The sequence below is a fragment of the Thermobia domestica genome, chromosome 14 (assembly GCF_964235325.1).
Source record: "Thermobia domestica chromosome 14, izTheDome1.hap1.1, whole genome shotgun sequence".
Taxonomy (NCBI): Eukaryota; Metazoa; Arthropoda; class Insecta; order Zygentoma; family Lepismatidae; genus Thermobia; species Thermobia domestica.
The window spans coordinates 128969926-128982968 of record NC_137467.1 but is presented as its reverse complement, the minus strand read 5'-3'; the positions used below and the strand labels follow the sequence as shown (position 1 = coordinate 128982968).

The 13043-nt window shown below is 36.4% G+C and overlaps 1 protein-coding gene across 6 annotated transcripts in view; it reads right to left on the bottom strand.

The window, feature by feature from the left end:
- LOC145670315 (putative divalent cation/proton antiporter TMEM165) overlaps positions 1 to 13043 on the bottom strand; it is a 151098-nt gene that overhangs the window by 14153 nt on the left and 123902 nt on the right. For 5 of the 6 annotated variants that reach the window (XR_014128256.1, XR_014128257.1, XR_014128258.1 and 2 more), the window contains 2 exons: positions 10548 to 10634; positions 2798 to 2983 (listed from right to left, as the gene is read on the bottom strand). Coding sequence is in view for 3 of the 6 variants with exons in the window: in XM_081738805.1 (XP_081594931.1) it covers positions 2798 to 2983; positions 10548 to 10634 (273 nt within the window). In the remaining 3 variants the exon portion in view is untranslated. The remainder of the gene's footprint in view (positions 1 to 2797; positions 2984 to 10547; positions 10635 to 13043) is intronic. The other variant, XM_081738806.1, reaches the window with a different exon arrangement.

Here is a 13043-nt window from a genome sequence, read left to right as displayed (position 1 = left end):
GTAATTGTTTATATTTTCTGTGTAATGGTCTTACGAAACTCACACCAAAATAAGAGAAAATTTCATATGGACCTATGGCGAAAAGTGCATAGTTTCAGAGCTAGTGCTGTCCAAACTCGCGAAAAAGCTAAATTTCAATATGTCCTATTTCGAATTCCAGAAACTGTGGATGATGGTTTTTATCAGCGTAAAGGAAGGCACGCATACACAATCCAAAAATGCATATTTCATCAATTGTCAAGAGGTGTACAGAATATCCCCTACAGGGTGTAATTCTCAGATATGTTTTCAATAGAGTTTTCAGATATACCCTGATATCAAGAAGGACTCAAAGTAGGCAGGAGGTAAACCTTGACAACAATGGACATCCAATGCTTCTGAGGGAAGGTGAAGTGTTAAGAACCTGCAGCTCCATGTTTCTTTGTATTCGGAATAACGTGCGATATGTATTTCGTCACGGTATATTTCACGCTTTCTTCAGTTATAGGCTTGAAAGAAAACATCGCACCATGCGTTTTCCCGAGTACGAGAAACCGTGCAGCTGACGACCCTTAACACTTCCGACATCGCGCCAAAGGATTCCGTGTTCACTGCTATCAAGACTTATCATTTGCCTACTTTGGACCAATCATAAAATCAGAGCATATCTCAAAATTCGGTTGCTGGTATGTCTCGGAATTCACCCTGCAGGGAATACTCTGTACACCCATTGAACATTAATGAAAGATGCATTTTTGGATTGCGTGTGCGTGACTTCCTTTATGCTGATAAGGACCATCCACAGTCTATAAATTCGAAATAGGGCCTCTTGAAGTTTGGCTTTTTCGCGATTTTGGACAGCTCTACCTCTGAAATTATGCACTTTTCGCCATATGTTCATATTAACTTTTTTCTCTTATTTTGATGTGGAGAATCACCTTTTAAAGTTCGTCGGTATAGTTCATTAACACCCTATATATATATATATATATATATATATATATATATATATATATATATAAACTGTACAAATTAACGTGAGTTACTAATTGGGTATGTGTTACTAACTGGACGTATTCATGCGTAATTAATGATCTGCTAAGACGAAGGTGCCTCACGTGCTACTCCTTATCCTTATCTTTGCTTAAGACAAGGGAATTTACAGATTTTTTTAAATTTGGCAACTGTTGAAACATTGTGTATTAAGTGAGGTAAACTGTTCCGTGTAGTACTCACTGTGAAGGATTTGGAGTATGAATCCAAATTGTGACTGGGTATGAAGAGCAAATTATCTTGTGATCTTGTACTTCTATTATGAATGTCTGATAAATATAAATAATAACGTGCAAGGTACGATGGTTCTAACGCAGTATTTTGTACAATAGGGTAAGATTATGTATATTTCTTCTTTCTACTCGTCAGCCATGACAATTTTTTTTTTATAAAATGATGAGACGTTCACTGTAATTTAAATTGAAAATAAATCTAATGCAAGCATTTTGCATTCTTTGTAAGCAAGCGTTTTGATTTCCGGGAAGATCAGAATAGGCTGAGTCGAAATAGTCAAGATTTGGAAACACGAGTACCTTGACAAATTTGATCTTTAGAGATATCGGTAAGAATTTTTTTAGCCAATTTAATGTATGCAAAGCACCAAATGCTCTCTTACAAACTACATTCAATTGATCTGACCAGGAGAGATTTTAATTTAGTATGACTTCCAAATTTTTCACAATATTAGAGAATGGAATAACAGTATTGGACAATTTTATATTTGGGTGTTGATATGTAGTGTATGTTATGTGTATAATATGTAACTTGCATACACCCTAATCCCTCTTTCTTTACTTTACCCTTGACGGTGGTGACAGCTGTTAGCGAAAATTCGATTTTTTTTTAATCATCTATAATAATTTAGAAAAAGAGCGAATTCCTCTTCAGTTTATTACAAAGAACACTTATTGTGTGAGCAATTACATGATTTAAAGATTTTAAATAAGTTACACCAGGTAATATACTGTTTTCTGAAAGGTCACTACCACTGGCGTATTTAGGATTTTGTTTCGGAAGGGGGCTATGCACAACACGGGGAAGCAGGAGGGGCAATTACCCACCTGAGTTTCGGAATTAAATATATTTTAATTTATGCATACATTGAAGTTTTAATGCAGACTGGTGAATATTATGTGATATGATATACACAAAAATTTAGCAGTAAATCTAACCTTTCATTCAATTCATAAAAGAAAAAGGAAGCATCCTCTTGGCCTATCTAATTTCCCGGGCTACTTATTTTCCCCTCAATTTTCTTTAATTAAAACATTTACCTTTCTTTATAACTAAACGATGTAAATATTCTTTAAGTCCCGTAATGTTGATACCCGTACAAGTTTATGTGGAATACCAGTTTCGCTTATCAGGTCCTCTTAATTTTGGTGTTACTGACGACGGCCGATTTGAATCAACAGTTGAAAGCATGATAGGAGAAACGAAAAAGTAACAACTAAGAAAAGAAAAAGAAACAAGAGCAGAATGGACGAAAGCAAGAAAAAAGAACACAGTTCGTACATGGAATGAAATTTACCAAATACAGTATTATTTCTGAACAAAGAGCATAAGAAAATGGAAAGTCAATGAAATTCTTAGAAATCGTAAGGATTACTGTTGTACGTGGAATGCGAAAAACTAACATTTATTTCGAAAGGGACTTGAACCTGATAGCCTTCTAAATAAGCCACTGGTCACTACCTAGGTGAAAGCACTGCAATATTACTTCAATTATAACTATAACATACTTTAAAAATATAATTCTACTTACCTCTCTTGCAGCAAGGATGATTGTTGTGAGCTGAGATCTGTCACCCCACTCCGCAAGAAAGGTTAATGTGAACGCCTGAATAAATATTCGTGAGATAAAGGACAGAACACTTCGAGAATTTTTTATTTTTCTTATGATTCCAGTCTCTACGTCCTGAGTCAGTGATGCTGTCACCTCCTTGTCATACTGAAAAAAAGAAGAGAGAAGATTCGAATTTATGTCTCAGCTTGCAAAAGGATATTTACTCTTAAAATCACTCGTTAATAAATTTATTAAGGAATTAGTAAAAACGAAATATCTGTACATTTGATAAACAATTTTAACTTATCAGATACTGTATTGCTAGTATGAGAAGCACGAGACTAAAATATGTTTGTATAGGTTCAAATACTCCGCATTGAACCTCCGGGTTCCATAGGCCATAAAGTTAGTTAGGCTCGAATATTTACGAGCCTGACATACTAAAAATAATACGAAATTTACGATTTTTCTTTGCTTGTTTATTGTAAGTGAAAGGAGATAATGAAATGCAACTTAACTAATAATAGATAATGTTATTCTACAATAGAAAATATGAACCTGAAGAATTTTCAGTGCTGCCATCCATAGAAATTACAGTGTTGCCAAAATAACATTTCCCCCAAAATCCAAGTTAAGGCAGCGACTAAAGGAACAAATTCAACTGCATTTGATTACATATGTTGTCCTGGAATCCTGTGAACTACTTTTTAAATAATACTTGTATTTAGTTTACAATAAACAAAATAGTTTTAACATATCGCCCACAGAAAGCAGAAAGGTGCTAGGTGCCAAAATGCAAATTTCTCAGGAGAGCATAAAAAACGAATGAAACACTAATTTCAATTCTTTCTTTCTACTAGAATTCAGTTTTCTTCTAATGCAGACCTTTCATATCGTCTCCCGCCACTTGTCTCCTTTCTACACAATATTAAACATAAATGGGTAGTCAGGATATGCACTTAGTTGTAAATCAAGGAAACTGACGCTTAGCACCTTTCTGCTTTCTGAGGACGATATAGTTATTAAAATTAAATAATGTTATTTAAAAAGTAGTTCACAGGATTCCAAAATAATATGATACGTAATTAAATGCAGTTGAGTTCGTTCCTCTAGTTGCTACCGTAACTTAGATTTGGGATGAAATATTTTGGCAACACTGTAATTTCTATGGATGGGAAATACTGAAAATTCTTAAGGTTCATATTTTCTGTTGTAGAACAACATTGTCTATGATTATGGTAAGTTACATTTCATTATCTCCTTTCACTTATGAAAAACAAGCAAAAGAAAAATTGTAAATTTCTTATAATTTTTAGTATGTTAAGCTCTTAAGGCAAAGCTATATTTTTGCTATTAATGTTTTGTCATGTGTATCTTTATAGACTAAAAACCACAGGCTCCTATGAGATACAAAGAGTGGAAAATGCACGAATGGTTCCAGATTCAAACCCGGTTCTCCGTCCTACTGTGTCAATGCATTAACCACTACCTACCCAGTCCACAACCCAATCAGCTATACATTCTATCACTTGAAGTCGGTGCTTAGCCACTTAGATGTCATGGAATGTACCACATGTTCTGTTGTAATTGGAAAACCCAGTTTTACATTACAGAACACTTCTAACGGTTCAATTATACGAGGGACGTTTTAAAGTAAGGTACGTTTTATAATAAAAGAACTACTGAACATTTCGAGTACATTATACTTTTAGGAGATCCTATACATTTACAGCTACTTATCAAGTAATTTCCATTGATGTTGAAACATTAGTCGTATCAGGAGACAAGTTTTTGCAGATCCCTATCATAAGAGTTTTCTGCTTGAGAGTCCATTTTTTCCGACACAATTTTCTAGGGAACAGGAAGTAATGCTCGTGGAAAATTTTCTGACAGCACGGAAATGATGATTTGTCTGTTTCTATGAACCTTGATCTCTACCGCACGCCAAGATCGTTAGTGGTTACAGAGGGCCAGCCCGATCATGGTTCATCATGAACATTCTCCCACTCTTTCACAAACAATCTCACCGATTTGCGAACTTTGCTATCACTAATGGCGTTTAGACCACACACCTCACAAATTTGGCGGTGAATTTCTGCCGGTGTCACAGTTCTTGCAGCCAGGAATAGAATTACAGACTTTATTAGGGCCACTCGGTGGTCTTCAACTTTTCTATCACACATTACAAAACTCACCCTGCTGACGCTATTCCAAATGGCGTCTATTCATATTCCAAGGACGCCGAGACACAGTGCACATAAGTAAAATTACGAACGCTCGCGCTTTACTGAGATATTGTCGAACGGCCTGAAATATTGCCTTACTTTAAAAACGTCCCCCTTATATCACAAATGGAAAGAAAAACTGCTTTCATATCAAGAAATTTTTGTATGCGCGCGTGAGACTTCAATGATATACAAGAAGTACAATAATTCAACCGTCATAGGTGTTCTGTGATGTAGATACTGGATTTTATTAATGGGCGTATAGAATACGCATCTCAAATAAATAGTACGCACTCACTTAGTGCACAAGCCAACACTAAGCACAACAGAAATTGTTGTACAGTCCAGATAGTTTGAGTGGCCAACTTCAAAACTAATATGTAGAATGTATGGCTATTCAGGACGTGGACAACGTAGCAGCAGTAAGTTGAGGACCCGAGTTCAATCCCTGTTCCAATTGTGCATTTTTGCATTCTTTGTATATCATTGAAGTCGCACCTATAGATGAATTAGTGTGACAAAAATCAGTTACTGCATCCAGTTATAAGATTTAATTCCTTTTCCTCTGTATACAGCTAAATCAGTTATTTTTGGTGGCGATGATGGTAGGGGTATGATGAACCGAGGCGGATCTAGAAGGTAAAAACTGGGGGGGGGGGGCAACCAGAACCCGGACTATGATAGGTACACTATATGATCAAAAGTATCCAGACGCCCCCCAAAACGTTTTTCATATTAGATGCATTGTGCTGTCACCTACTGCCAGGTACTCATTATCAGCGACCTCAGTAGTTATTAGACAGCGTGAGAAAGCAGAATAGGGCACTCCGCGGAACTCACGGACTTCGAATGTGGTCAGGTGACTGGGTGTCACTTGTGTCAGAAGTCTGTACGCGAGATTTCTGAAACTCCTAAACATCCGTAGGTCCACTGTGTCTGATGTGATTGTGAAGTGGAAACGTGAAGGAACACATACAGCACAAAAGCGTACAGGCCGACCTCGTTTGTTGACTGACAGACCGCCGGCAACTGAAGAGGGTCGTAAAGTGTAATAGGCAGACATCTATCCAGACCATCACACAGGAATTCCAAACTGCATCAGGATCCACACCAAGTACTATGGCAGTTAGGCGTGAGGTGAGAAAACTTGGATTTCATGGTCGAGCGGCTGCTCATAAGACACACATCAGGCCGATGAATGCCAAACGACGCCTCGCTTGGTGTAAGGAGCGTAAACACTGGACGATTGAACAGTGAAAAAATGTTATGTGGAGTGACGAATCACGGTACACAATGTGGCGATCCGATGGCAGGGTGAGGATATGGCGAATGCCCGATGAACGTCATCTGTCCGCGTGTGTAGTGCCAACAGTAAAATTCGGAGGTGGTGGTGTTATGATATGGTCGTGTTTTTCTTGGAGGGAGCTTACACCCCTTGTTGTTTTGTGTGGCACTCTCACAGCGCAGGCCTACATTGCTGTTTTAAGCACCTTCTTGTTCCCATTGTTGAAGAGCAATTCGGGGATGGCGATTGCACCTTTCAACACGATCGAGTACATGTTCATACTGCACGGCCTGTGGCGGAGTGGCTACACGACCATAACACCCCTGTAATGGACTGGCCTGCAGAGAGTCCTGACTTGAATCTATAGAACACCTTTGAGATGTTTTGGAACGCCGACTTCGTGCCAGGCCTCACCGACCTACATCGATATCTCTCTTCAGTTCAGCACTCCGTGAAGAATGGGCTGCCATTCCCCAAGAAACCTTCCAGCACCTGTTTGAAAGTATGTCTGCGAGAGTGGAAGCTGGCATTAAGGCTAAGGGTGAACTAACACCATATTGAATTCAAGCAGTACCGATGGAGGGCGCCACGAACTTGTAAGTCATTTTCAGCCAGGTGTCCGGATACTTTTGATCACGTAGTATATATCACGAGTTTACTATAAACCTTTAAAAATATATACGTAATAGCTTCACGTATTTTTCTCACTCAAAAACTGGGGGGCCTAGGTCCCCTTGGCTCCGGGCTACATCTGCCTCTGATGAGAAATACAAAATTCATACGTCTACAGAGAAAATGAACAAAGTAACTATAAGGAAATGTCTGATGCTACTTAATAAAGTACGGAATCTTCGGTAATATTTTTCTTTGCTGAGGCTAGGTTTGGTCCAACATATCTTGATATACTGAAACCTTTACTTTCAAGATAGCTGATTTGCACCCTAATGTAATTAACAGGATGGTTAATCTCATATTGGAGTCCGAATGTTCGAAAGTCGCTTATTACCGAATTCTTTAATCACTGATTGGACTGGTGGATTAACTTGGTAGTAACGACCCATTCACCGAATCCTACTCCACTGAACTACTTCATTTTGTGTACGTAAATGATTATGTGCTCACTACACTGTAGGAAATAACCTCACGGATTTACAAACCCACATTGATAATACTGCTGCTACTGTTACAATGGACTTGTTGCAAAGAAACTAGAATGAGAATGAATATCGATTAGATACCACACTACTGGCGACCGCGTAGAGGTATACTACAGTAAAAATTTGAATGGGAAATTGATATTTTGAGTAATCTCGAGTTAAATTTTCAGAAGGTGTAAATTCCAGCCATTCACCTCAACAAATCAAGTATTCCAAAGACACTTGAAGAGTAAAGGGGAAAATCAAAACAGCCTATTCGACTGTTTCGGGAACTTAAGTTTACATATCAGGTATCACATACTTGTGATACGAAAGACGTGCAGTATCATTATTTTTTTCATATTTTTCACACTCTGTTAGATTTTCCTCTGTACCGTGCACATGCTATAGTAAGACTAGCTCCATTCCAGGAAACTGCACACGTGCACAACAGGCAACCAGCACACTAATTATGGGAATTCATTCACAAAACGCAACATGACTAAGGCATACTGGTAACAATTAATACTCAAACGGTTTTAAGGATAAAAATTGGATAATTGAGACTCCGTAAGAGCTTAAAATCTTGCAACGCTTTCTATTTCCCTACAAATACATAAATTAACATAGAACACGGCTGAGCAATATTGAGAAGTTTCATGAACAAAAGACGCTTAAACCACAACATATTGGCCAGTAAATTACTTCAGCTTTATATATAATCGTCAGTAAAAGTGAGTATATAATTATGTACCTTCATTTGTGAAGCACTTCGAATTAAGAGACAGCATTTATTAAATATTTCCAATAAACAGCCAGACTGCGAATTATCACCGGGAATCGTGTCCGGTTTATTATTGCTAGCTGAAGAAAGGTCAACATTACTCTGAAAAACATATTACTCCCAAGTAAATCAATAAAGTAACTGAAGTAATTAATGTCAATAGAATTTTTAGTAATCAGAATCAAAAACCGTCATGCTGCAATCGACCAAGGACTGTAAAAGGCCATACGTCTTGTTGAAATGGGTTACTTAAGCTCCATCACGAATCAAATCCGAAACTATATGCATGTGGAATTCGAAAGCACATTAAGTAATAATAAAAAGAAGAAAGTAATAGTAGTAATATGTATAAAAACTAACTAACTAACTCTATGGCCTATGGAACCCGGAGGTTCAGTGCCGCGTTCACAAAAGCTCTCCACTGACTTCTATCCTTAGCTAATTGCAACCAGTTTCTACTTTGTATTCCTATCTCTGTGAGATCCATCTTAATATTATCCTTCCATCTGCGCCTAGGTCTTCCTAATGGTCGTTTTCCTATGGGTCTACCAGTCAAGACTTTGAAAGCGTTTCTACTTTCTTCCATTCTAGCTACATGACCTGCCCACCTAAGCCTCCTAGACTTGACAACCCTAACAATGTTGGGTAAACCGTATAAACTATGTAGTTCCTCGTTATGAAGCTTCCGCCATTCCCCATTCTCGTTCCTCTTGGGTCCGAATATTCTTCTCAGGATCCTGTTCTCAAATACTTTCAGTCTATGTTCTTCCCTCAGAGTAAGCGACCATGTTTCGCAACCATACAGAACAACAGGCATGATTATCGTTTTATATATTTTAAGCTTCAAATTCCTCGACAGAATTCGCGACGACAAGAGATTTTGAACCGAATAGTAACACGAATTCCCTGCTTTTAGTCGACATTTAATTTCTTCGTGAATATGATTTTCGTCTGTTAATATTGATCCTAAATATTTGAAAGTATCCACTTTATCAAAAGTATTATTTAATATTTTAACGCCTCCACAATTTGCCGTATTAGTAGTAATATGTATTCACACAATAACTTTACAACCTTCTATACTCTATCATTCCCACACATGACGAATTACGCTAATTTATATAGGACTTTCTTGATATCTTAAGTTTTAAAATGAGCTTAGAATTAATCTCCGTGGAGCACATGTGGTTTCGACCCCACGTTACATTGTCAGTTAATGTCTCTAGAAGATATATCCCTACTACTGATAAATTCCACTTCATACAAACAATATTGTTTTGCATAACGTCCGGTACAGTTCCTTGCTTTTAAACAAATGTTTCTGGTCTAATGAAATGGTAAATTGCACCCTGACAAATATTAGAGAAGGAATGTGACTGCGTGTCATGAGTCATAACTACATAAAGTAAAACTAACTAAACAAGAAGTTTGCATGCTCTAAGGAAAAAAATATTAAATTAAATCTACTTGCTACAACGTCCACTTTGTAGAAAGAAACATTTTTCATACAAAAGGAAAATATAAAAACATAAAATAGTGTACTTCAATGTGTTACTAGTGGATGACTCGTATTTAGGAAAATAAAAAAAAAATCCGAAACATAATGACTTAAATTCTTTCCTGATCTTCGCAAGTATGATGCTTTGATGAACTATCACAGTTTACGCTGCGCTAGCTTTTTAAAAGCAAAATGCGAAGAGTTTTTCGTAATCTGGAACAATATTTTACTGTCGTAAACTTGTTTTAAAAAATCGGCTTAAAATTTAGCACATGAATTAAGGATTTCTTGATAATATAGGTAGCTACCAAAGTAGTCTGCTAAATTAAATTCCCAAATATTACATGGATTTTTATTATTGTTGTTGAAACTTCAAAATTTTCCATAGTTTCTGCGTATATCAACTAACTGTCTATAATAATCCATATAGTTCCGTGATATACGTACCTTAACAGACAAAGCAAAGCTGTAGACTTCATATTCGTAAATCCAGGTACATTTCGAAAACTTGAGTACTCGAATACTTTAGTGAACTTAGTTCTTTAAAACTCCTAATACTACATACGTAATTTTGAACAAGAAAAATTAACACCTCTTTTACTTCTGACAGCTCTTAAAATTCCTAGGATAATACTCTAACAAAACTACTTGACGGCACTCCAGCGAAACTATCACACTTAACAATTATTTAGAAGGCTATCAGAAAGAAAAGTAGATGTCATATTTTCTTGCATAAAATTATACATTAAAAGCGGATCTAGTTTCTCTTCAGCTCTACGTGGCTAACTACTAATAACTAACCTTATTTGACATCGTGTTTGCACCGCCCGGTAATTCTTCTTCTTCTTCAGCTTGATTTGCAGACATATAGAAGCCTTCTTTCAACATCTGCGTGCCGATTTAGTTAGTTATGAAAGAAAAACTACTGCCGTAACAATGTCTCCAAAAGTAATTTAAGAAAAAACTAACTACTTTAAACGCACACTAACATGACGTATTAATTATGTTCCTATAAAGAAGCAGTAGCAATTCAAACATTGAAAACTTATTAGATTAAAAAAAAAAAAAAAAGTATTTTAAATAATAAATACTTCAAAATACTCCTGATTCCTATATATGAATCAAAATGCACATTACTCTTCGAAAACAGCTATACTAATAGACAAAATGTGCCATTCTTTTTAAAACTAATTAGCTCTAAGTCTTGTTTTACGTATTTAGGAGTTACTCAGAGCAAGAAAGCGTCGAAATATCTAAAAGCATTGGCTTCATCACTGAACGAGTGAAACTACCAGTTTATTATTATTATTATTATTATTATTATTATTATTATTATTATTTAATGTTCAAGACAATGTGCACTTTACTAAACCATATCTGAAAGCACAGTGCATTCTTGTGTGGAGAATATATCCGTCTGCTTCCGAAGCAGAATAAAGAAAAAAAATATTGATCATTTATTCAAAATATTATTATAATTGCTTTATTTTGTCGTACTCATGAGTATCATATAAATGTTATCGCAAATAGGCCAAGAAATGAAGAGACTAGGATTTTCTAGAGGGCCTGCATTCAAAATACGCCCTATGAGACGTAGTCAAAAAGTATTCTTGATCATATGCTCAATAATTGGACCGACCATACACTTTAGACTGAAAATGATTCATCGCATCATGGCTCGGAAAGCTCAGATTTTAAATTTCGTATGTTGATTATCTTGTTTGTGGATTCTAACTATTTACTTTAAAAACTCACGGGTGTCAACAAGGTCGAACATTTAAGCCGAGGATCTTTTCCAAACATGGAAAGTAAAACTGAAATTGAGATATTCTGTACACAAACTGAATACTGAAATTAAGACATCATGTAAACAACGGGAATGTCAGTACCAATTTTATTTAAAAGTTCTCACACATCCAACGGAAGATAACATTTTGTAAGTAGTATCTAGTATTTGCCTAGTGTGACTGAAAAGATTTTAGTAGTATTCAGCTAATAAGAGGATTTTCCAATACCATTTACAGAAATACGGAACTTAAGTTTACGACAAGACTAAGATATTGAAAAGCCTGCTTTTCCACTTTAGAAAATTTAATGTTCGTTAATGGCCAACCAGCAACTACTAGTAAGTTCACAAAAGCAAGATTAAGATACACAGGATATTTACTGGACTTCAGGAACACAATCCCGTATTTTCTTTAAGTATAAATTTCATGTTCACCCTTAACCCATTAATGCATTTTTTTCTTTCTTTCAATTTTAGTTCAATTATGTCTAGACATAATATAAAATGAATGCAAACTTCAAAATAAACTTCAGTTGTTACTAAGTCTAATTTATTTGAAGATTACTGATTATGTAATAGACTTTAATCTTTACTAAAATAATCGATATCCATTTGGACTCTCCACAGCTCATACTTGGAGATGCTCCCAAATAGGAATGGTAAACGAGGTCTGTACGACTGAAAATTTGGCATAAAGTATTTCATTTACACGTAGTATGTTGGAAATATAACGGAACTTTTTAAATTGAACAAAACGAATTAGGTATTTTAACAACTGTAGTTCTTTTTATTCAATATATATCCCTTCCGTATCAATATGCCGCTCGGCACGTTTGACCAATGTTTTATTAGAGATTTTAATGTCCTCTTTCGGAATCACCTCAATGATCCTCGTCACGGCAGACTGGACATGTGTAACGTCGTCATAAAATGTTCCTTTCATGACCAATTTTAATTTTGGGAATAAGAAATAGTTTTACGGCGATACATTAGGAGATTACGGAGGATGTGGAAGCACACAGATTTGCTTTTTAGCCAAGAAGTCACGAACTGCGACAGTTCCGTGACATGATGCATTGTCGTGCAATATAGACCAACTGCCTGGCGCTCGTTACTCGGGCCTTAAGCAAACGATTCACTTCCACAAACGCTCCATAACACCCAGATAATATTCACCTTTAACAGTTTGACCTTGTGAAACGAATTCTCGAAATATAACTTTCGAATCATAAAAACAGATCAACCTTGTCTTCTCACGTGAGTTTTGAAAACGCAATCTTTTTGCTTTCGGAGAACCTGGAGACTTCCACGTAGCACTTTGGCGTTTCGTCTGCGGGTCGTACTTGAAGAACCAAGTCCTGTCATCAGTTACGATCGATCCCAAGAATGTCCTGTTCTATCTTGCTGTTTTACTCAGGTCGTTGCAATGTTCAACGCGAATAAGTTTTTGGTCGTCAGTTAAGGTGTGCGGAACAAATCGAGAACAGACTTTCCGTTTCTCTAAATCCTTT